This window comes from Bufo gargarizans, chromosome 4, assembly GCF_014858855.1.
Source record: "Bufo gargarizans isolate SCDJY-AF-19 chromosome 4, ASM1485885v1, whole genome shotgun sequence".
NCBI classification, from domain to species: domain Eukaryota; kingdom Metazoa; phylum Chordata; class Amphibia; order Anura; family Bufonidae; genus Bufo; species Bufo gargarizans.
Genome location: NC_058083.1, coordinates 45,709,068 through 45,731,676, shown reverse-complemented (window position 1 = coordinate 45,731,676; position 22,609 = coordinate 45,709,068). Strand labels below are relative to the sequence as shown.

The 22,609-nt window shown below is 46.0% G+C and overlaps 1 protein-coding gene across 1 annotated transcript in view; it reads right to left on the bottom strand.

Moving 5' to 3' along the window:
* Window positions 1-14,927: 14,927 nt before the first annotated feature.
* Window positions 14,928-22,609, bottom strand: part of PNOC (prepronociceptin) — a 100,857-nt gene continuing 93,175 nt past the window's right edge. The window contains exon 3 of the mRNA XM_044291626.1: window positions 14,928-15,524. Coding sequence (XP_044147561.1) covers window positions 14,928-15,524 — 597 coding nt within the window. The remainder of the gene's footprint in view (window positions 15,525-22,609) is intronic.

Here is a 22,609-nt window from a genome sequence, read left to right as displayed (position 1 = left end):
TACATTACATTACTTATCCTGTACTGATCCTGAGTTACATCCTGTATTATACTCCAGAGCTGCACTCACTATTCTGCTGGTGCAGTCACTGTGTACATACATTACATTACTTATCCTGTACTGTTCCTGAGTTACATCCTGTATTATACTCCAGAGCTGCACTCACTATTCTGCTGGTGCAGTCACTGTGTACATATATTACATTACTTATCCTGTACTGATCCTGAGTTACATCCTGTATTATACTTCAGAGCTGCACTCACTATTCTGCTGGTGCAGTCACTGTGTACATACATTACATATCCTGTACTGATCCTGAGTTACATCCTGTATTATACTCCAGAGCGGCACTCACTATTCTGCTGGTGGAGTCACTGTGTACATACATTACTTATTCTGTACTGATCCTGAGTTAAATCCTGTATTATACTCCAGAGCGGCACTCACTATTCTGCTGGTGGAGTCACTGTGTACATACATTACTTATCCTGTACTGATCTTGAGCTACATCCTGTATTATACTTCAGAGCTGCACTCACTATTCTGCTGGTGCAGTCACTGTGTACATACATTACATTACTTATCCTGTACTGATCCTGAGTTACATCCTGTATTATACACCAGAGCTGCACTCACTATTCTGCTGGTGGAGTCACTGTGTACATACATTACATTACTTATCCTGTACTGATCCTGAGTTACATCCTGTATTATACTCCAGAGCTGCACTCACTATTCTGCTGGTGCAGTCACTGTGTACATACATTACATTACTTATCCTGTACTGATCCTGAGTTACATCCTGTATTATACTCCAGAGCTGCACTCACTATTCTGCTGGTGGAGTCACTGTGTACATTACATTACTTACCCTGTACTGATCCTGAGTTTTACAGCAAGACACGGAGGCTTCGTATTGCTTTCTCCTTCTTTACTTCCACCAATAGCAGCAAAGGAGAAATTAACATAATCAAAACAATAAAGGCCCCTCCCCTAACAGATCCTATAATAAGCAGTGTCCTCATCATATCTTCCTCTTTCTTTGCTGCTCCACCAAAGATAAGTTACCTATATATTCGTTTATGTGATTTTAGAGTTGGAAGCAATTATGTCTTGGCATGATATTTTAATGCTGACCTAGTATATATGTACTGTTCTGATCGGTAACAGGGTTCCCCTTTTCCCTCATTTTGGGATTTTATCGCAGTATTGCTGTATCCTTCTGCTGGGGTTCGTTTCCCCCTCCCTCTCTTTCCCCTCTGCCTTGGCATCGACACTTTTATCCCCTAACCTTTTACTTGTGGGGTGTGTTCTTAACCCCCCTCCTCTCCCCCTACCTTCGCGCCACTCCGATTCCTCCCTGCTGGTCTCCGGCAGTATCGGCTTTCAGCGGCACTTCTCTGTGGCTTCCCGCGGCTCCGAGATATCGCGAGATCTCGGCGGCCATCTTGGGAGCTCCCACCCGTCCTCTCGCGGGATTTCGGAGCATTCACCAGTTGCCTTGCTGCTCCTCTCGGCTCCGGATCGGCTCCTACTTCACTGCGGCGCTTGGGGTGATTAACCCCTGCTTAGGTCAGTTTTTTCTGCCACAGATTAGGCACTATTAGACTAGGTACCCCCATTGATTAATCTGCTAATAATCCTAGCTGAATATAATCGAGATCATGTCCTCAGACCGCTCCCCCTCTGGGCCTAATCCCCCCCCACCCTCGGGGGACCCCAGCTTGCCAGCCATGAACACACAGGCCCTGGAGCTACAACGCTCAGTGTCTAGTGCCATTATAGAGGCCATGGGCTCCATGTCCTCAATGATCTCTCAGACCATATCTCAGGCCTTATCTGCCCATGCTTCAGGCCCCTCTAATCTAATGCCTACACCCACTAACCCGCAGCCTGCCATTGAACCTCCTGCCCAGGAGAATTTGATTGGTGTGATCCAAGCCACCCAGGATAGCGCGCTTAGATCGCGCAAAAGAGCCTTACCGCGCCAGGCAGAAAGGGCGCGAACGTGGAAATGTGCTAGAGCACAGACTGACGACATAGATTCTGATAATGAATCAGACATGGAGGCTTATGCGGAGGCAGATGTCCACTCTGATGGAGAGTTGGAGATGGAACAGGAGTTTCCAAGTACCTCAGGCCCTAGGCCGTCCACATCTGGGTCCGTGGGCGCATCCACCTTTGCCCCTAACACGGCTTCTAGCCTGGTGGATCCCTCTAGCAACCCACTATTTGACCCTGATGCCCTCCACCACCCTAGGTCGGCGGAGTGGATGCCGGTAGCTCATGTGAGCGACTACCTGGAGCATTGGGTGCATCGTCCTCTCAGCAAAGAGGCGCGCAGCAAGCTCCGTGCGGAATGCCCCAGACCGTTAATCCCCAACAAGGTCTGTGAAACGCCAGCTGTGGATCAGAAGATGACGCCGTTTTTGGCCAAAACCGGCTGGAATCCCCGTAAAGGGCTAGATTCCGCTATAAAGAGTTGTCAGGACAAGCTCCTCGACATTTTTGGCCCCCTCGCCAAAATCTTTGAGATGGCCGAATCGGCCAGAGTGGACGGCTCCCCGGTTGATCCGGAGGAGCTTTCTGGCTGGATTCAAAGAGCCATTTGCATTGCGGGCAGCACTAACTCCTCCCTGTCCATTGAAAGGCGTAAAGCCATTCTTTTTAAGATCGACCCAAAATTGGCCAACTTGGCACTCACTGAGACAAGGAAGGAGGCTCAGGGTCAACTGTTCGGGGATTCCTTCATTAAGGACCTCAGCAGGTACGTTGGAGCATTTACCGCTTTGGACAAGGCCCAGTCCTCCATGAAAAGGGTATTTCAGGGACGGGTCTCCACTAGGGCCGGCAGTGGTAGGGGCCGTCTGTCCGGCCGCTCCAGTTATCAAGCCCGCAGCTCGGGCAGAGGCTCCTTCAACCAGAGGCCTCCTTTCCAGGACCAAAGGAATCCCCCCTCGTTCTTCCCGGCCAGAGGCGGCCAATGGCGTTCCAGGTCGGTTAGAGGGAATCCGAGCTACAGAAAATCTTTCGGTAAGTCTTTCCCCAGTGGGGACTTCTTCCACCCCTTGCGTAGGGGGCAGACTCCGTCTATGTTCCCACGTTTGGTCCAACATCACATCAGACCCATGGGTGCTGAACACTGTGCAGGGGTTCCACATAGAGCTTACGGGTTCCCCAGATTTCGTCCTTTCTCCCCCGCCCCTGGCGCTACCGGACAGGGAGCTAGTGGACGTAGAACTTTTTTCCCTCTTGCACAAGGGTGCGATAGAAAGGGCCCCTCCTACCCGAAGGGGCGTTCTCAGCCACATTTTTCTAGTTCAGAAAAAAGGGGGACAATTTCGTCCAGTCATAAATCTCCGGGCACTGAACTCTGTGGTGCGCTACCGCCACTTCAAGATGGAGGGGATTCACCTCCTTCGGGACTTGCTGATTCCAGGGGACTGGATGGTGAAGCTGGATCTCAAAGATGCCTATCTGACGGTTCCGGTTGCCTCCTCCTCCAGGGACCTTCTTCGCTTCCCGTGGAAGGACGAAGTGTGGCGCTTCACTTGCCTACCGTTCGGCCTTTCCTCAGCGCCTTGGTGCTTCACCAAGTTACTGCGCCCAGTCATGGCCTGGCTGCGGAGTCGGGGGGTGCGTCTTGTCATATACCTGGACGACATCCTCATTATGCACCAATGTCAACAGTCTCTGCTACAACACCTCCAGTGGACCTCGGATCTGCTGACGGGTCTGGGTTTTCTACTCAATCTCGAGAAGTCCTGTCTCACACCGTCTCGACGTATGGAGTTTCTGGGCTTCACGGTGGACTCTGTCGCGGAATCCCTCAGTCTTCCTGCAGAGAAGTTACGGACGATACGCAAGGAGTTGAGACATGCTCTCTCTACTCCCTCCCTATCGCTACGCCATCTGGCTCGCATCATTGGGCTATTAGCCTCCTCTATCCAGGCTGTCTTCCCCGCTCCACTCCATTATCGGGCTTTACAGCGCCTGAAGATCGCCCACCTCCGTGCCGGGGCCTCGTTTGCAGACGCGGTGATTCTGGATCAGGAAGCTCAGGAGGAACTCCGTTGGTGGTTGAGCAACTTGGAAGCCTGGAACGGCAGAGCAATTTTCGGATTCCAACCGGAATTCACGGTAGAGTCGGACGCGAGTCTCCAAGGCTGGGGGGCCCACTGCGAGGGTATCTCCACTGGGGGTCGATGGTCGGAGTCCGAGACCCGTTTTCACATCAACGCTCTGGAACTCCTAGCGGGTTCGTTTGCCATCAGGAGTTTCACCAAGGGCATAGCTCATGCATGCATCCGTCTACGCATGGACAATGTGTCGGCGGTCCGATACGTCAATCATCCTAGGCGGCACTCAATCGGCCACCTTAGCCCGACTGGCGAAGGAGTTCTGGTCCTACTGTCTGTCCAGGGACATCATGGTTCAAGCGGAGTACCTTCCGGGTCTTCACAACTACCGTGCGGATTGGAGTTCCCGATGCTTCACGGACGGCAGCGACTGGAGGTTGAATCCGGAGATGTTCTCCACTGATCTCGGACATCTGGGGTCCTTGTTCCATAGACCTCTTCGCGTCCCGTCTCAACAGTCACCTGCCCAGGTTCTTCAGCTGGCGTCCGGACCCGAAGGCAGAGGCGGTGGATGCGTTTCTCCAGGACTGGTCTGCAGCCCTACATTACGCATTTCCGCCGTTCGCCATGATTCCGAGGATGCTGTTACAGACTCGTCGTCAGGCGGCGGAATTAGTGGTTGTGATCCCCTTCTGGGGGTCTCAAGCCTGGTACCCGATTATCCTGGAACTCCTGGTGGATGTACCTCTCCTACTCCCGACGCGGACGGATCTCCTCCAGGACCCGCTGGGTGCCCCACATCCCCTCCTGGTCGACGGCTCCCTTCAACTTCTGGCGTGCCGAATCTCAGGACTCCAGGTGAGGTCGAGGGAATTTCGGAGGCAACTAGACGCCTCCTGGACAACGCTTGGGCTCCCGGCACCCGAAAATCTTACCGGGCAGCTTGGGGATCTTGGGTTGGCTGGTGCATGGAACGGGACCTGGATCCCGTTTCGGCGTCTGTGACCCATTTATTGCAATTCCGGACGTCTCTTTTTGAAGCAGGGAAGGCTTATCGGACCATCAATTTGTTCCGTTCTGCGATTTCCTCGACTCATCAGGGTTTTGATGGCGTTCCTGCTGGTCAACACCCTTTGGTGTCTCGGCTTTTACGTGGCTCGCGTTTGGCTCGGCCTCCTCGGCCGCGTTTCACCGCTACGTGGGATGTCTCCCTGGTCCTGTCTTTTCTCTCTTCCTGGCCCGACAACGCGGCTCTTTCCCTCCGTCAGCTGTCGGCCAAATTGCTGACTCTTTTTTGCCTGATTTCCTGTAAGAGGGTCTCTGATGTTAGGGCTCTGGATCATGATGCCAGGTCCTTTACGCCCGAGGGTGTTACTTTTAACATCACGCGGCGTACCAAGACCAATATTCGGTCGGTGTCCTATCCCAGTTTTCCGTCTTCTCCGGCGCTCTGTCCTGTAGTTTGCCTGCGGGAATATGAGTTGCGCACTCGGTCTCACCGTTCTGCGGACACTCCGCAGCTTTTCCTCTCTATTCGCCATCCCTTTGGCCCGGTGACCAGTCCCACTTTGGCGCGATGGATGAAGTGGGTCATGTCCCTTTCCGGGATTGATACGACGATCTTTACCGCTCACTCGGCCAGGGGCGCGGCTGCTACTGCCCTGACGGTTTCGGGGGCGCGTTTGGAGGACATTCTGCGTCTGGCTGACTGGTCTAGGGCCACGACGTTCACGGAATTTTATTTCCGTCCTCCTACTCATGTGTTTTCAGCTATTATTGAGCAGCTTTGAACTTGCAATACGAAGCCTCCGTGTCTTGCTGTAAAACTAAATGATTTTCCTATTTCATGACGTAAAGTCATAGTTTTATTAAAGACACGGAGGCGAGTATTGCCCGCCCTAGGTTTCTCTTGCCCCCCCTATTGTTATGGTGTTATTGTTATTGACTATTCAACTGTCTTTTATGGTTGTTTATGACGTTTTGACCGTTCAGGTTTATTATGGTTTGTTTCAGCGACCTTTTTGATGTGCGACCGTTATAGGGTCGATGATTGCGCATTTTGTACCCATGTGCTTACACTGGCTATATTATTTGTTCTGTTTCAGGTTGAGAACTCCTTGGCAGATGGCATTCCGGGTTGTTCCAGGTTTCCTGAGATGTTAGCCATGTTGGCTTGAGTTCTTCAGTTGGAGGGACCAGAAGGGTCGGTGTCGGATCCAGTTCCAGTTCGGTTCGTGTTCGGTTGGTTGGCGGTTGGTGTCGTGGATTCAAAGAAAGAGGAAGATATGAGAGGACACTGCTTATTATAGGATCTGTGAGGGGAGGGTCCTTTATTGTTTTGATTATGTTAATTTCTCCTTTGCTGCTATTGGTGGAAGTAAAGAAGGAGAAAGCAATACTCGCCTCCGTGTCTTTAATAAAACTATGACTTTACGTCATGAAATAGGAAAATCATTAAGTTACATCCTGTATTATACTCCAGAGCTGCACTCACTATTCTGCTGGTGCAGTCACTGTGTACATACATTACATTACTTATCCTGTACTGATCCTGAGTTACATCCTGTATTATACTCCAGAGCTGCACTCATTATTCTGCTGGTGCAGTCACTGTGTACATACATTACATTACTTATCCTGTACTGATCCTGAGTTACATCCTGTGCTGTGGGTGGTATTATGGGGCCCTATGCCTCTGGCAAGTACTATGGGGTATTATGTCTCTGGCTGGTATTATGGGGCAGCATGGAATTTGACTTTACTGATTGTAATGTCCTTTGTGATGTCGTCACTTCTTGCTCTCGACATCTTTATCCATTTCCACTAACGAGAAGGATTTAAGGACAAGATCTGTTCCTACTATGGCTGAAAACAAGCACCCGGTCCTACATAAAATGGCTTTACCTAAATGGTCTCCAAGAAAAACCGAGCGGAACCCACAAGATACTGCAGCGGTCGGACCCCCACCAATCAGACAGTGACGGCGGCTCTGCATTAAATAAAATAAAAGTTAGGGAAGGTGTCAGTTACAGGAACCCGTCAGTAGGTCGAGCTCCACCTAAGAAAATGTCATAAAACGCTTTCATTAGAAACCTCGCCTTTATCCGCCTTTCCTATTTTGGTGACAAACTTTACTTTCAGAGTTGCAGACTATGTATTTTTTGCCCCAAAATTTCATGTATATGAGGTCTCTCTAGCCTTTTACTAGGCAGTAACTGAAAATCACTCCCCAGGTTTGATAGAAAGCTTTCGAGGATATTTGTCGTAGCAATATTACATGTGGGTTTTATCTCTCTTTGTCTTCACCTCTAAATGTTGGGTGCTTTCGCAGCTGCTGCCTGGCATTGTGTGCCTCGTCTCAGGTGCTCCACCCATATCTTGTTTTTCTATAGCTTATTCAAGCTTAATGTGACTGCTAGACTATTAACCCCTTCTGCAACAAAATATCTCAATATAGTCGCCCCCCCCCAACTTCTTATAGGTCACATGACTCATTATGAACATAACCCAGTTGAGTTCCCGCTCATGTGCTGACAACAATTACAAGAGAAATAGTAAACTAATTTATTAATCATTTGCTATGTACAAGTTTAATGGAGAAATATTTGTATGAAACAATTAAAAATAACATTTTCTTTTTACAAACAGTTACGGCAGTGACGGGACAAGGACCCGAGGACTCAGGTCCGCTGCGTATCTTCAAAAAGTAACGTTGGACATGCTGCGTCGTCTTCTGCTGTGGGAGGCTGGACGGCTCGTCATCCTCTAATGTGGCTGCAGTGTGACAGACAATACAAGGCAAAGCTGGGCTAGCGGAACATTAATAAGCACTGCTGTATACATGAGCAGAAAGTCAACCAGGGCCGCGAATATTCCTTTAAGGATTTACAATATAGATAGCATACCAGAAAGACAGCTTAAATATCCGCTGGATCTACAGTGACTGCAAACTTCAGCACCATCTCTTAACTCATACTAGAACGTAATATATATAATCTACACAGAAAGATGAGTCACTGTGTACATACATTACTGATCCTGAGTTACATCCTGTATTATACTCCAGAGCTGCACTCACTATTCTGCGGGTGGTTTCACTGTGTACATTCATTACATTACTTATCCTGTACTAATCCTGAGTTACATCCTGTATTATACTCCAGAGCTGCACTCACTATTCTGCGGGTGGTTTCACTGTGTACATACATTACATTACTTATCCTGTACTGATCCTGAGTTACATCCTGTGTTATACTCCAGAGCTGCACTCACTATTCTGCTGGTGCAGTCACTGTGTAAATACATTACTTTACTTATCCTGTACTGATCCTGAGTTATATCCTGTATTATACTCCAGAGCTGCACTCACTATTCTGCTGGTGCAGTCACTGTGTAGACACATTGCTTATCCTGTACTGATCCTGAGTTACATCTTGTATTATACTCCAGAGCTGCATTCACTATTCTGCTGGTGCAGTCACTGTGTAGACACATTGCTAATCCTGTACTGATCCTAAGTTACATCCTGTATTATACTCCAGAGCTGCACTCACAATTCGGACTCCACCAGCAGAATAGTGATTACAGCTCTGGAGTATAATACAGGATGTAACTCAGGATCAATACAGGATAAGTAATGTATGTACACAGTGCTTACACCAACAGAATAGTGAGTGCAGCTCTGGAGCATAATACAGGATGTAACTCAGGATCAGTACAGGATAAGTAGTGTAATGTATGTACACAGTGACTCCACCACCAGCAGAACAGTGAGTGCAGCTCTGGAGTATAATACAGGATGTAACTCAGGATCAGTACATGATAAGTAATGTAATGTATGTACACAGTGACTGCACCAGCAGAATAGTGAGTGCAGCTCTGGAGTATAATACAGGATGTAACTCAGGATCAGTATAGGATATGTAATGTATGTACACAGTGACTTCACCAGCAGAATTGTGAGTGCAGCTCGGGAGTAGTACAAGGTATGTCATATAAAATATTTACCATATGACACAACTTTAAATGTAGATTATACAGTCCTGATCAAAAGTTTAAGACCACTTGAAAAATGGCCAAAAATCCTATTTAGCATGGCTGGATCTTAACAAGGTTCCAAGTAGAGCTTCAACATGCAACAAGAAGAAATGGGAGTGAGACAGAACATTTTTTGAGCATTCAATTTAATGAAAACAACGAATAAACTGAAACAGGCTGTTTTTCAGCTGATCAAAAGTTTAGGACCACATGCCTTTAAAAGGCCAAATCTGTGCAAAGATGTGGATTCATTGTCATTGTCTGTCAGGTAGTCACACGTTGTGATGGCAAAGGCAAAAAAACTCTCCCTTTTTGAACGTGGTCGGGTTGTTGAACTGCATAAGCAGGGTCTCTCACAGTGCGCCATCGCTGCTGAGGTGGGACGCAGTAAGACAGTCATTTGGAATTTCTTAAATGATCCTGAGGGTTATGGAACAAAAAAGTCAAGTGGAAGACCCCAAAAAATGTCATCAGCACTGAGCCAATTGGCTGTCCGTCAAGACACTGGATGATCCTCGACCCAAATTAAGGCCCTTACTAGTGCTGACTGCAACCCCATAACCATCAGACGGCATCTGAGACTGAAGGGCTTCAAAAACAAAAAACGTCTTCAAAGACCCCGTCTCCTTGAACGCCACAGAACTGCTCGTTTGGACTTTGCAAGAGAGCACCAAACATGGGACATTCAAAGGTGGAAGAGAGTTTTATTCTCTGATGAGAAAAAATGTAACCTTGATGGTCCTGATGGTTTCCAACGTTACTGGCATGACAAGCAGATCCCACCTGAGATGTTTTCTACGCGCCACAGTGGAGGGGGCGCCATAATGGTCTGGGGTGCTCTTTCCTTCAGTGGAACAATGGAGCTTCAGGAAGTGCAGGGGCGTCAAACGGCCGCTGGCTATGTCCAGATGTTGCAGAGAGCATTCCTCATGACTGAGGGCCCTCGTCTGTGTGGTAACGACTGGGTTTTTCAACAGGACAACGCTACAGTACACAATGCCCGCAGGACAAGGGACTTTTTCCAGGAGAATAACTTCACTCTTTTGGCCCATCCTGCATGTTCCCCTGATCTAAATCCAATTGAGAACCTTTGGGGATGGATGGCAAGGGAAGTTTACAAAAATGGACAACAGTTCCAGACAGTAGATGGCCTTCGTGCGGCCGTCTTCACCACTTGGAGAAATGTTCCCACTCACCTCATGGAAACGCTTGCATCAAGCATGCCGAAACAATAACGGCGGAGCTACTCATTACTGAGTTCATGTTTGGAAGTTGGATTTCTGTTTTGGGGGGGTTTATCTTATTTTTTTGGAGGTGTGGTCCTAAACTTTTGATCAGCTGAAAAACAGCCTGTTTCAGTTTATTCGTTGTTTTCATTAAATTGAATGCTCAAAAAATGTTCTGTCTCACTCCCATTTCTTCTTGTTGCATGTTGAAGCTCTACTTGGAACCTTGTTAAGATCCAGCCAGGCTAAATAGGATTTTTTGCCATTTTTCAAGTGGTCTTAAACTTTTGATCAGGACTGTATATGCTGGGAAATGGTATTGAAAAATGACTATGCATTATAGATTGCATGTAAATGTTAAAGTTTTTAGAACCTACCTATGCAAGATGTTAGGGTTATGATTAATCTCATAATTAATGTGCATAATTAAACAGGAAAAGTTGAACTTGATGGACATGTGTCTTTTTTCAACCTACAATATTTAACTTTGTAACTTGAGCTACTAAGAATTGCTTAATAAAATAAAAAAAATGGCGAGGTCTATGTCCACTTACACTGTATTTCTATAGTTACAGTAGCTAGCATACACCAGCCAGCCTGCTTCACTTTACCTAGTTCTTCAGATCAAGCCAGACTTGGCACCGAGCTGAGTCCGAAGATCATGTTATTTTATTTGACATAGTAATCAGATTAAGAAAAGAGGAAAGTTTTGTCCTATATCCCTAACAATATTTTACAAATTTTATCGCAGCAATGTGAAGTATACCCTGATACATCAATCTTTAGTCATTAGCGTAGAAACCTGATGTGGAAAGTCACGTGGTGCACAAAGCCACCGATTTAATGTAACATCAACCATTTTCCTCCAAAGAGGTTGGTCTTACACTTTACAGCGCACCTGCCTCAGATGAAAGGATTTACATTTTCTCACATCACTCTAGGCAAAGCTTATGCAAGTTCTGCGGGGGCGGTGCTTAACAGCGAGAGAAGCAGAGATAATCTATGTCTCATGCTCCACCCCCACAGGCCTAGTACTATATGAATCAGTGTTGTCAGATTGCTAGATGTCATCATTTAATTGGAATTTTGAAAAATATCAGGATAAAAAAATAAATAATATGATTTCACTCATAGCAAAAATCGGAATAATAATATTTTCCTCGCCTTGTATCTTGATGGATTGTTTTTATGGTGCTAACACTAAGGACTAGCGCTTGAGAAGAAAATATGATGACTGTACAATTGTATTGTCAGCAAACTAATTTTAGCTATGATCATTTATATACATATCAGAGATTGCAGGATCAGACTACACAGGTATTGTTTGTAGTCTGTCACCATGGAAACACTAAAGTCTGTATGGGAGCTGTATACACATTTAAAAGTCAAGGCTATATTCAAGTAGATTTTTTTCTTTTTCTTTTTTTCTTTCAATGTGAACGGATGCGTAAGTGCAGCTTTTTCAGCAAGTGTACAGGATGAGGATTAAGGAAAGAAGAATCTGTAGGTGTTAGCAAGTCATGGTAGGAAGGGTAGGTTGACATCATCATTTCATTTGAATGACTATATGCAAACTGGCGTAAAGAGCAGATGCATTTTGAGCTAAATTTGTTAAACTCTGAAATGATCACCGAGAGCCAGTGGTGGCTTTTATGGTTTTAGGTAGACCATTGTCCACATAGTCATTTTTGTGGTGATTTCACAGCATGTAGATGGACTATCTCATGAACATTCCTCACAGCCCTATAGCTTCAGGTACATCTCTTGAGATAGAAAATACTACTGGCTTTAGAAGCCACCTAGACCTCCTCATTGGTCCACCATTAAGACCCTTTTATAGGAACCTGTACACCAGCATCATTCAATGCTGGTTCCAAGTTTTATTGTCTGCCTGACTTGTAGGAATTATCCAACCATGATGGCCTTCATAAATCATTATTTTGGAAGTCACTTTAGTCTGAAGCTACTGCTTTTGGTCTTCCATTGTCTTAGACCTAAGACTTGTTATCAGTCGACATGCACCCAGCTGAGTTGAGCTGATTTGTATTAAGTTGACCACGACCTACCATGAGTAAACACAATACATTCCTAGAACTTTCATTTTATTTGGAGGCTATTCTCCATTGTATATCTTATTACATGAGTACTCTCTCCAGCAAGCTTGTATTCTATGGGTAAATACCGTAAGTCATGGCGGCAAAATATGGCAGCACTACTGTCCATAATACTTTGCTGTGCACATAAGCCCTAAATCTGTATTCCACTATATTCCATTTTCTAGTTAAGGGCTACTTTGTCCTTCACATATGAGGTATCTAGTAGAGGAACTTTTTATCATTTTATACATGTGCCTACTTGATACCGTTCTCATACTCCTGAACTGAAGATTGTGAGATCGGTGAAACCATTACCTTATTTCTCTTTCATTCAGCTTTCAGTGGAGATTATTATCACCTACAGGGATCTTCTACTTTGAACATCGTTTTTCTCACAAGAAAGTTAGAAACCTGATGATGTTAATATGTTTTACCTCAAACAGAGATTGGGGCACACAGAAGCTTTATTTGCCATCTTTGTTGAACGTTTGAGGAATGTAGAACACAAATTCTGACCTTAAGCAATGGTGGATTGGCTTCCAACCTCTGTAGTATCTCCTAAAGTTGACCATACATGGTAAAATATCTTCTCAACACCTATGGTCAGTGAGACACCCCTCAATTCTCTGGATCGACCGTTTCAGACCAAGATCTTTCACCATTAACTACTCACCAACTACATCATGTATGGTCAACTTTCAATTTCCTACCAGTTGGTCGACTTAGTGGAAGGTAGAGTATTATCTTCTTGCAGGTTTTGTTTTTTTGTGCTACTCATGTTTATGCTATAGTATGGAAATTAAATCACCGAGCCATGTTCAGAAGTAGAAATACATGGCTGCTTTCTTCCAAAACCAGCACCACACCTGTCCATGGGTTGTGCCTGATAGTGGTGTAGCCATAGGTGTTTCAGTGTTTATAGTTGTAACCAGGTGGGTAAGCCAGCGGTTCCCACAGGCCCCCATAAACACCCTAACACTGAGCCTTTAAGAGGCATTCCGTTTTGCTCCGTCCTAGACTTGCATTATGAGGGACTGCAAAACGGACGCCTTTAAAAATCATTCTGTTTGCTTTCCGTCCTAATAGAAGTCTATGGTGAAAACATAACGGATCCGTCTGGGTCCCGTTATGCAAAACAGAAAACAAAGTCCTGTCTACAGGACTTTGTTCTCCGTCTTGCATAATGGGAACCAGACAGGTCCGTTTTGATTCCCATAGACATCTATTAGGACGGAGAGCAAACGGAATGATTTTTAAAGGCGTCCGTTTTGCAGTTCCTTATAATGCAAGTCTATGGGCAGCAAAACGGATCCGTTCTTCCGTCTTATGGATTCCGTTATGTTCCGTTATAACCCTGTTATAACGGAAAGCCATAACGGACTCCATAACGCTAGTGTGAACCCACCCTTACTGCCCAGGTTCTGACTGGGAACTTAAAGTGGCCCTGGAAAAAACCTAAACATGGCCCCATGTTGTAGGTGGGTCCAAATTGACAGAAAGTGATGCAACACAAAGAAGCAGGGACAACATAGGTAGGCAAGGACAGCAGAAAGAGGTGGGGCCAGCAATACCATAGTGCAGAACAAAATACCCCAGTGCAGCACAAAACACTGACGCCTACGCCATAGTATTCAACTGTACCGGCTGGAGGCTATGAGGAGGGGTTGGGTGGCCCCACTAGGCATCGCCACACATAGAAATTTCGCTGCAGGGTCTATGGCCAGTCCGTCCTTGTTACTGCCAATTATCACCAGGTGTACAGATATTAACTCCCTCAGTGACCAAGACCACCAGGGATACAGAGGCTTAGTTGGAGCACTGCCGGACAAACTGTGACCAATGACCATGAAGGGAAGTTACGCAAAAAGGGTGGGCAAGTTGTACTTTTGTGCCAGTGCTCAAGAACCTTTAACTATACATTGCAGGTCAGCTCCGGCCACTGACCTGCAGTGCCTGGTATTGCAACTCAGCTTTACTGAAGTGGCCGGAGCTGACCTGCAATGTCACACATAACCTGTGCATAGGTGTGGCGCTGTTTTTGGTAAAAAAAAGCAGTCATGTTTTCTAGTTCTGAAAACCTCTTTTAAGGTGATATTGCACCCTTCTAGATACAAAATCAGCAAACCTCGAATCCCGCACCACAGGTCCATGGGCTAACTTTATAATTCTAGGAGTAATATGCAGTCATGGCAAAAGTAAATGTTTAATTAATGAAAGAATTCAACCTAGGTGCCAAGTGAGACCCCATTTGCATGCATTATATTTACATAAATATTGTATTAAATGAGCAAAAAAGAAAAACTGGACAATAAATGAAGTTGGTGGAGCTTTCCCGTTTTAGGATCTGAGCAGAACATCATCCAGCAGCCATGTGCCAAAACATCATTGACATTTTTGAGAAATTCCTAAAGTATATTCTGAGGTGGAGGTTGACTTTCTGCCTTCTTAGTTCTAAATCAAATAACTATGTGCATCAATGAAGAAGAGTCTTAGATTTCATTTTGCTCGTTCAGTTCATTCATATCATTGGTGAAGCTGTCATAGTCCACAGAACGTGTGGACATTCCCAAGTACTGCCTTAGAAACTCACTAAACCTCTTCTGATTGTTCCATTTCCGGGCTGACTTTCGAACACCAATGAAGCCTCCATAACGCTTCTGAAGATCTTTTGATGGACCCATGAATTTCCGGTAGCTATATTTGCCTTTTACAAAACCGCCAAATCGCTTAGCCATGGCATTTGTAGGATCCTGCAAGTCCCCAAGTTCATCAGTGCCGGCGCTCATCCCCAGAGCGGTTTCTCCACCATCAATGCTGGTATCTTCTTCTTCTCCTTGCTCATGGATCAGGTTACTAATTTTAGATAATCTTTTCTCATCCTTAATTTTACTTAAATCGACCACTTTTGTGAGATCGCTCAGCCGCTTGAAGTCTCCGGTAAACTGGCTGTCTTCCACGTTGAAGGGTTTAAAGTCTTGTTCGAAACTGTCCATGCTGAGTCTTATCGATGACTTTATAAGAACTGTTTTGCATGCACCCCACATGGAACTTGAGTAGATCTTTCCTTCACACTCCACAATGCAAACCTATAAATACAGAAATGTATGTGTTATAAAGATATATGCAACATAACATAGATGGCCTGGTATCGGGAATCTTCCTATAAAGATTGTGTTGAAGCCTACTGTGGCCTTCTTCAGGCTTATGGCAGACTGGTTAACAGGAGCAGATTAGGAACTTAAAGTAGCGCCGGAAAAAAAACTAAAAATGGCCCCATGTTGTAGGTGAGTCAATTGTCAGAAGTCTGGGTAACACATGTAGGCAGGGTCAGCAATACTATAGTGCAAAATACCAACATATACCACAGTGTAGCACCATTTACAGTATTCCCCCAAAAGATGTCCTTTTGTGGTGGTCATCAATAGCTGCTATTTTCTGTCCTCCTCCTCCAGTTATCTCTGATTAATATATGGAGAAGGGTCTTAGGAGGTGAGATGCGGCCCACCGAATCCAGTAGGGTGTGACCAGCCGCAGAGAGGAGGGCTTGGACGGCCCACCGGAAAATTTTGTTGTATAGTCTATGGCCAGTCCACCCCTGCTGGTCAATGGAAACAGCCATGACTCCAACAATTCGTAGTAGTACATATAAGAAGAAAATGCAACAAAAAGTGGTTAGCACTATGAAAAATTAGATGTCCTCTCCCATGAGTAGGGTGGACTTTAAAGGGGTTCTACAGAATTATAAAAACGTGGTTGCTTTACCCAGTAACAGTGTCACACTTGTCTCCTGATGGTTTCTGATACTGCAGCTCAGCTTTACTGATGTGAATGAAACTGACCTGTAATACCACACACAACCTGTGGACAGGTGTGGCACTGTTTGTCAATGGAAACAGTCATGTCTTTATAATCCTATACAACCCCTTTAACATCTACCCAGGTGGAAAAAGACATGTGTCCACCATGGACAGCCAATCACACAACCAACTGACTGAACTAGAGTAAGGCTACATTCACATGACCGTATGTGTTTTGCGGTCCGCAAATTGCGTATCCGTAAAAAAAAAAGATGATGTCCGTATGGCATCTGTTTTTTTTTTGCGGATCCATTGTAACAGTGCCTTTCCTTGTCTGCCAAACGGACAAGAATAGGACATGTTCTATTTTTTTTGCGGGGCTACGGAACGGACATACGGATACGGATAGCACACGGTGTTCTGTCCGCATTTTTTGCGGATCCATTAAAATGAATGGGTCTGCATCCTATCCGCAAAAAAAACGGAACGGAAAGGAAAAATCAAAGAAAAAAAATCTTTCCTGATCTCACAGTTAGGCCTCATGCACAAGACCTTATTTGGGATTCGTGTCCGATCCGGATTTTTTTGCGGGTCGGACTCTCTTTCCATTTCCATTCATTTCTACCGGTCAGCATCTGTGTGCCCGTTCCGCATATTATAGAACATGTCCTATTCTTGTCCATTTTGCAGACAAGAATGGCCATTTCTAGTGATGGGTCTGAGGAAACTGTGGCAAGCACATGGATGGTATCTGTATTTTGCAGATCCGCGGTTTGTGGACCACAGATTTCCCTGGATAAATTAAAGCATATATCCCAAAAAAAATTATAATTAAATTCCAGCAAGCTTCAGGCTGAGTTCACACTTCATTGATTTGGTCCGTGATTTCCATCAGTGATTTTGAGCTGAAACCAGAAGTGGAGCCTCCATGAGATAAGGTACCAAGATCTTCACCTGTTCTGTGTTTACACCCACACCTGGTTTTGGCTTAACAATCACTGATAAAACCACTGACCAAATCATTGAAGTGTGAACTAGGCCTAAATCTTCATGTGCCGAACACCTGTGCAGGCTTTCTGAGCTGTCTGTGCTGCGGCGCTCTCCTTCATCTTAATTCACTATCAAGAACCAACGGTGGAACTGCAGCCCAGTCATGGTCACTATATCTACATTCCGCAGCTCCCAGCGTCCCAAAATTATCTATCTATCTAACTAGAAGGAAAAATTCCACGGCACTTCTGTAGATGGAAAAAAGTGTCCTTTATTCACACATGTCACAGCGACGTTTCAGTCCCTTCAGGGAACCTTTTTCAAGCCAAAAGCTAAGATAACTGAAACATTGCGGTGACATCTATCTAATATCTATCTAATATCTATCTATCGCTCATATCCATCTAATGCAGGGGAGCTCCACCAATGAGGCCAGTTGAGGAGATCACCTCAGGCAGCACCAGGTAGGGGCAAGAGAGGGGCAGCCGAAGGACCATGGGCTGAAGGAAAGGGGTTAGGTTAATAAATTGGCATTGGGGGGGGGGGGGGGGCGTTTCAGTTTTCGCCTCAGGCAGCAGAAAGGCTAGGTGCACCCCTGAGCTAATCTCTCATATCTATCTATCTATCTATCTATCTATTCATATCTATCTATCTATCTCATATCTATCTATCTATCTCATATCTATCTATCTATCTATCTATCTATCTATCTATCTATCTATCTATCTATCTATTCATATCTATCTATCTATTATCTATCATCTATCTATCTATCTATCTATCTATCTATTCATATCTATCTATCTATCTATCATCTATCTATCTATTCATATCTATCTATCTATCATCTATCAAATCAAATCAAATCAAATCAAATCAGCTTTATTGGCAGGACTAAATACATTTAGCCAGGGCTTTTTTTCTCAGAGAAAAGGTGGTGGAACTCACCCCCCCCCCTCCCCTGGCCACGCCCCTACCCACCCCTAGGACCGCCCCCTAAAACCGCCCCTTTAGAGAACAGGGATGCAAGTAAAATTTGAGTGGGGTTTTAAAAGTCCAGCCCAGCAAAGAAACCCCCCAGATGGGGATGGCACTGTTAATGGGGGATCTGTGGATGGCACTGTTATGGGGGATCTGTGGATGGTATCCACAGATCCCCCATCCTATAACAGTGCCATCCACAGACCCCCCCACCCCATAACAGTGCCATCCACAGACCCCCCCCACCCCATAACAGTGCCATCCACAGACCCCCCACCCCATAACAGTGCCATCCACAGACCCCCCCCACCCCTTAACAGTGCCATCCACAGACCCCCCCCACCCCATAACAGTGCCATCCACAGACCCCCCACCCCATAACAGTGCCATCCACAGACCCCCCCCACCCCTTAACAGTGCCATCCACAGACCCCCCCCCACCCCTTAACAGTGCCATCCACAGACCCCCCCCACCCCTTAACAGTGCCATCCAGACCCCCCCCCCCCCCTTAACAGTGCCATCCACAGACCCCCCATTGCCGCTCCAGTAGAGTTATAGAATGTGGAAAATGAATAATGATTCTTCAATTCATGCTGCCCCCTCTGTGTACTTTATAACATTCAATATATCCATCCGATCCTACTCACAGGGGCAGGGCTACTGTTCTCTTAATGCAGGCCGGCCGCGCAGACGAGCGGCATCGTCACTGACTGACGTCACGTGCCTGCGCCGCCTACTTTATGAAGTAGGCGGCGCAGGCACGTGACGTCAGTCAGTGACGCTGCCGCTCATCTGCCCGGCCGCCCTGCATTAAGAGAACAGTAGCCCTGCCCCTGTGAGTAGGATCGGATGGATATTTTGAATGTTATAAAGTACACAGAGGGGGCAGCATGAATAGAAGAATCATTATTCATTTTCCACATTCTATAACTCTACTGGAGCTGGGGGCTGGAGCACAGTGAACGCACCGGCCCCCAGCTCCTCCTCCCAGTCCCTCCACGCTGATACATCGCAGCCTGCGACGCTGGAGCACGGCAGGCTGCGATGTCAAAAGGTGGCGGAACGCCGTTCCGGTGCGTTCCGCCAGAAAAAAAGCCCTGCATTTAGCATTGCCAAAGCAAGTGGTAAATAATTGGGTAGGGTTGGGGGATGGAGACACATCCAGGGTGGGGGTATAGTAGTCCATGGTATATCAGGCTCCTCTCAGTCTATGGCAGGCAGTAATATATTGTGCTGCTGTGGCCGCTGTGTTCTCCTCTCCCCCCCCCCCTCCCAGCAGTATGGAGAGTCTCTCTTCCTCCTCCATGGAGGTGAAGTCTGGGCAGAGATCAGACAGTCTCCTGAAGTGAGTCTCTCTCACTGCTGAGTATTTGGGGCACCGCAGCAGGAAATGAGCCTCATCCTCCACGCTCTCCTGGTCACACTGCTGGCACAGTCTGCTCTCTCTGGGCATGTACCTCTGTCGATGACGCCCGGATTCAATGAGCAGGCTGTGGGCGCTCAGTCTGTACCGGCTCGGGATCTGTCAGTCTCCTGGAGTTTCTCCAGATATGGGGCCAGTTTGTACTCCCTCTGCAGGCTCTGGTATACTGTCAGCTTCTGGGAGGTTCTTATGTCGTTCCTCCAGACGCTTATATACTCCTCTTTGTTCTTGTGTATCGTCCTCTGGATTCCGCCCTTTGTCAGGCTATATTGGTTGGTGGCTTGGGCAGGCTGGGTTTGGGTGACTTGTTGCGGGGTGCTTTGTTTTTCTGGGGCTTCTTGGTGTAGCAAGGCTTTGTGATGGTAGGAGCTGGGACTGCTACTATGAAGATGGGCTCTGAATGATAGCGCCCTCTTCTGGACAGCAAAGTAGATTGGGAATCTGCCCAGTTCTGTGGACCTGGAGAAAGTGTTTGCAGACTTCTAGGTGGAATAGTTCTGTTGGCCCAGAGTCCCACTTTGCCCGCTCTATATGTCTGGGCCCCAGACTTCGCTGCCATACAGGATGATTGGGGCGATGATGGTGTCAAGGATTTTAAGCCAGACGGTCACTGGTGCTTTAAGGTGATACAGACGCCTTCTGATGGCATAGAAGGTTTTGCTCGCCTTGTCTTTCAGTATTTCCATGGCTTTCTTAAAATTCCCTGATTGGCTGATTTCTAGGCCCAGGTAGGTGTAGCTGTCTGTTTCTGAAATTGGACAGTTGTTTAGCAGGAAGGGAGGACGCCCGGCTGCTTTTCGATTTCTTTTCTAGAATACCATGATGTTGGTTTTCTTTGGATTGATGGGCAGTGCCCATGTGTTACTGAACTTCTCCAGGATTTTCAGGTTATCTTGGAGACCTTTCTCAGTTGGCGATAGTAGCAGAAGATCATCTGCATAAAGCATCTATCTATTCATATCTATCTATTCATATCTATCTATCTATCTAAAACAGAAAAATCAGCAGCACTCTGTTCAAGTAAAAATAAAGAGAAATGTATCCCCCCATGTGGACGAGACACTAGAGCCTTTCTCAAGCAACGTGTAAGAATGTGTACAACATATTTAAGCGTAAAGTGCAGGTGCAAATAATCAATAATCAATTAACATGATTCCATGAAATAGGTGAATTACAAAGTATACAAAGTGCATATAAGAATATCCATAGATAAAATGTATGAGTCCCCCGGCGAGTCCGACTCCATGATCATCAAGACGCATAAAAACTGAAAAATATTTTGTAAATCGATATATATAATTCTATATCTATAAATGTTACATGCAGGAAAGACCTATATGAGAAATAAGCAGAGGGCCGGGCAGGGGTGCACCTAGCCTTTCTGCTGCCTGAGGCGAAAGCTGAAACGGCACCCCCCCATGCCAATTTCTTAACCTAACCCCTTTGCCACAATAAAAGCACTCATTGCCCCTGGCCCTTCCGCTGCCCCCCTCTTGCCCTACTTGGTGCTGCCTGAGACGATCGCCTCATTGGCCTCTTTGGCGGTGCACCCCTGGGGCCGGGGCGAGCTGATCTATAACAGCACGCTAAGTTTAAAGTCTGGGTCTAAGTGTATTTAATTTGTGCATCCATTGTAATTCTTTTCTACTCCAAAGACTGCCTCTATCACCACCCCTCCTCAAGGGGGCGACGTGATCGATAATGCGAAAGCGCAAATTATGCTCACTATGTTTTTTCTCAACAAAATGTCCGGACGCCGGTAAGTCCAAAAGTTTTTTTATGGATCGTGTACCGGTGTTGGTTTAGCCTTGTTTTAATGACATATACAGAATGGCATGTCAAATAATATTTAATGAGGTACGTCTCACCCGTATTCGGGTGCGTGAACCGCTCTCTTTTGATCATGAGGCGACAGTTGATGCAACCGAGACACGGAAAACAACCTAACTTTCGTGACGCAAAGAAGGATTGACGGGGAACATTAGTAGGTAATGTATCAGCAGAGACCAATCTATCGCTCAAGTTTCTAGATCTACGATAAGCAAATATTGGTGGTTTCACATACTAGGAACATTCCTTAAACAGTTGTATGTTGTCGTGTGATCGCATTGATCCGTGTGCTCTGTTCATTGTATGTAGAAATAAAGGCAATCCTCTGATGAGAACCCCGTCTGTTTGTACCCTTATGTAAATCACATCTGTCTAGTTCCAACACCTTGGATTTGTGTCTATGTAAAAGGGGAAGAGGGTAACCCCTACTTTGAAATTTGTGGACCATGTTGTCCAGTGAAGTATGGAGGGAATCACTGTTGGACACGATTCGTTTCACCGTCAAGAATTGGCTCTATGGGAGATGTCTCACCATATTGCGTGGATGACTGCTACTGTAGTGCAGTAAGGAGTTTTTATCAGTTGGTTTCACATAGAGTGTTGTATGTAAAGAATCTTCAGAAAGGGTAACCATGGTATCCAAAAATTGTATGTGACTATACAAATGTACTAAGGTAAATTTGACCTCTGGGTCAATATGATTAAAAAAAGAATAAAAATCAAGAAGTGACTCAAGAGAACCCAGCCAAATAAGGAAGAGATCGTCTATGTATCTCCACCAACGTGCCACGCGTGCAAAGTGGTGGGAGACATAGAAGATGTGCTCCTCTAGGTGGCACATGTACATGTTTGCATAGGTCGGGGCCACATTGGACCCCATGGCCATGCCTCTTCGCTGGATGTAGAACTTATCCTGAAACATAAAATAATTTGAGCGTAAAACCGCATCAAGTGATGTCACAATAAAGTACTGAGCTGCTGGAGACAGATCGGAAGAGTGTAACTGATCCTTTACCACCTCTATCGTGGTCAATGGATGTGTATAGACTCACTACGTCAAATGAGGCTAAAATAACTTCCGTATGACCCGACAAGTCTATCTCCTGGATTTTCAATAGGAAATCAGATGTATCCCGAACATACGATAAG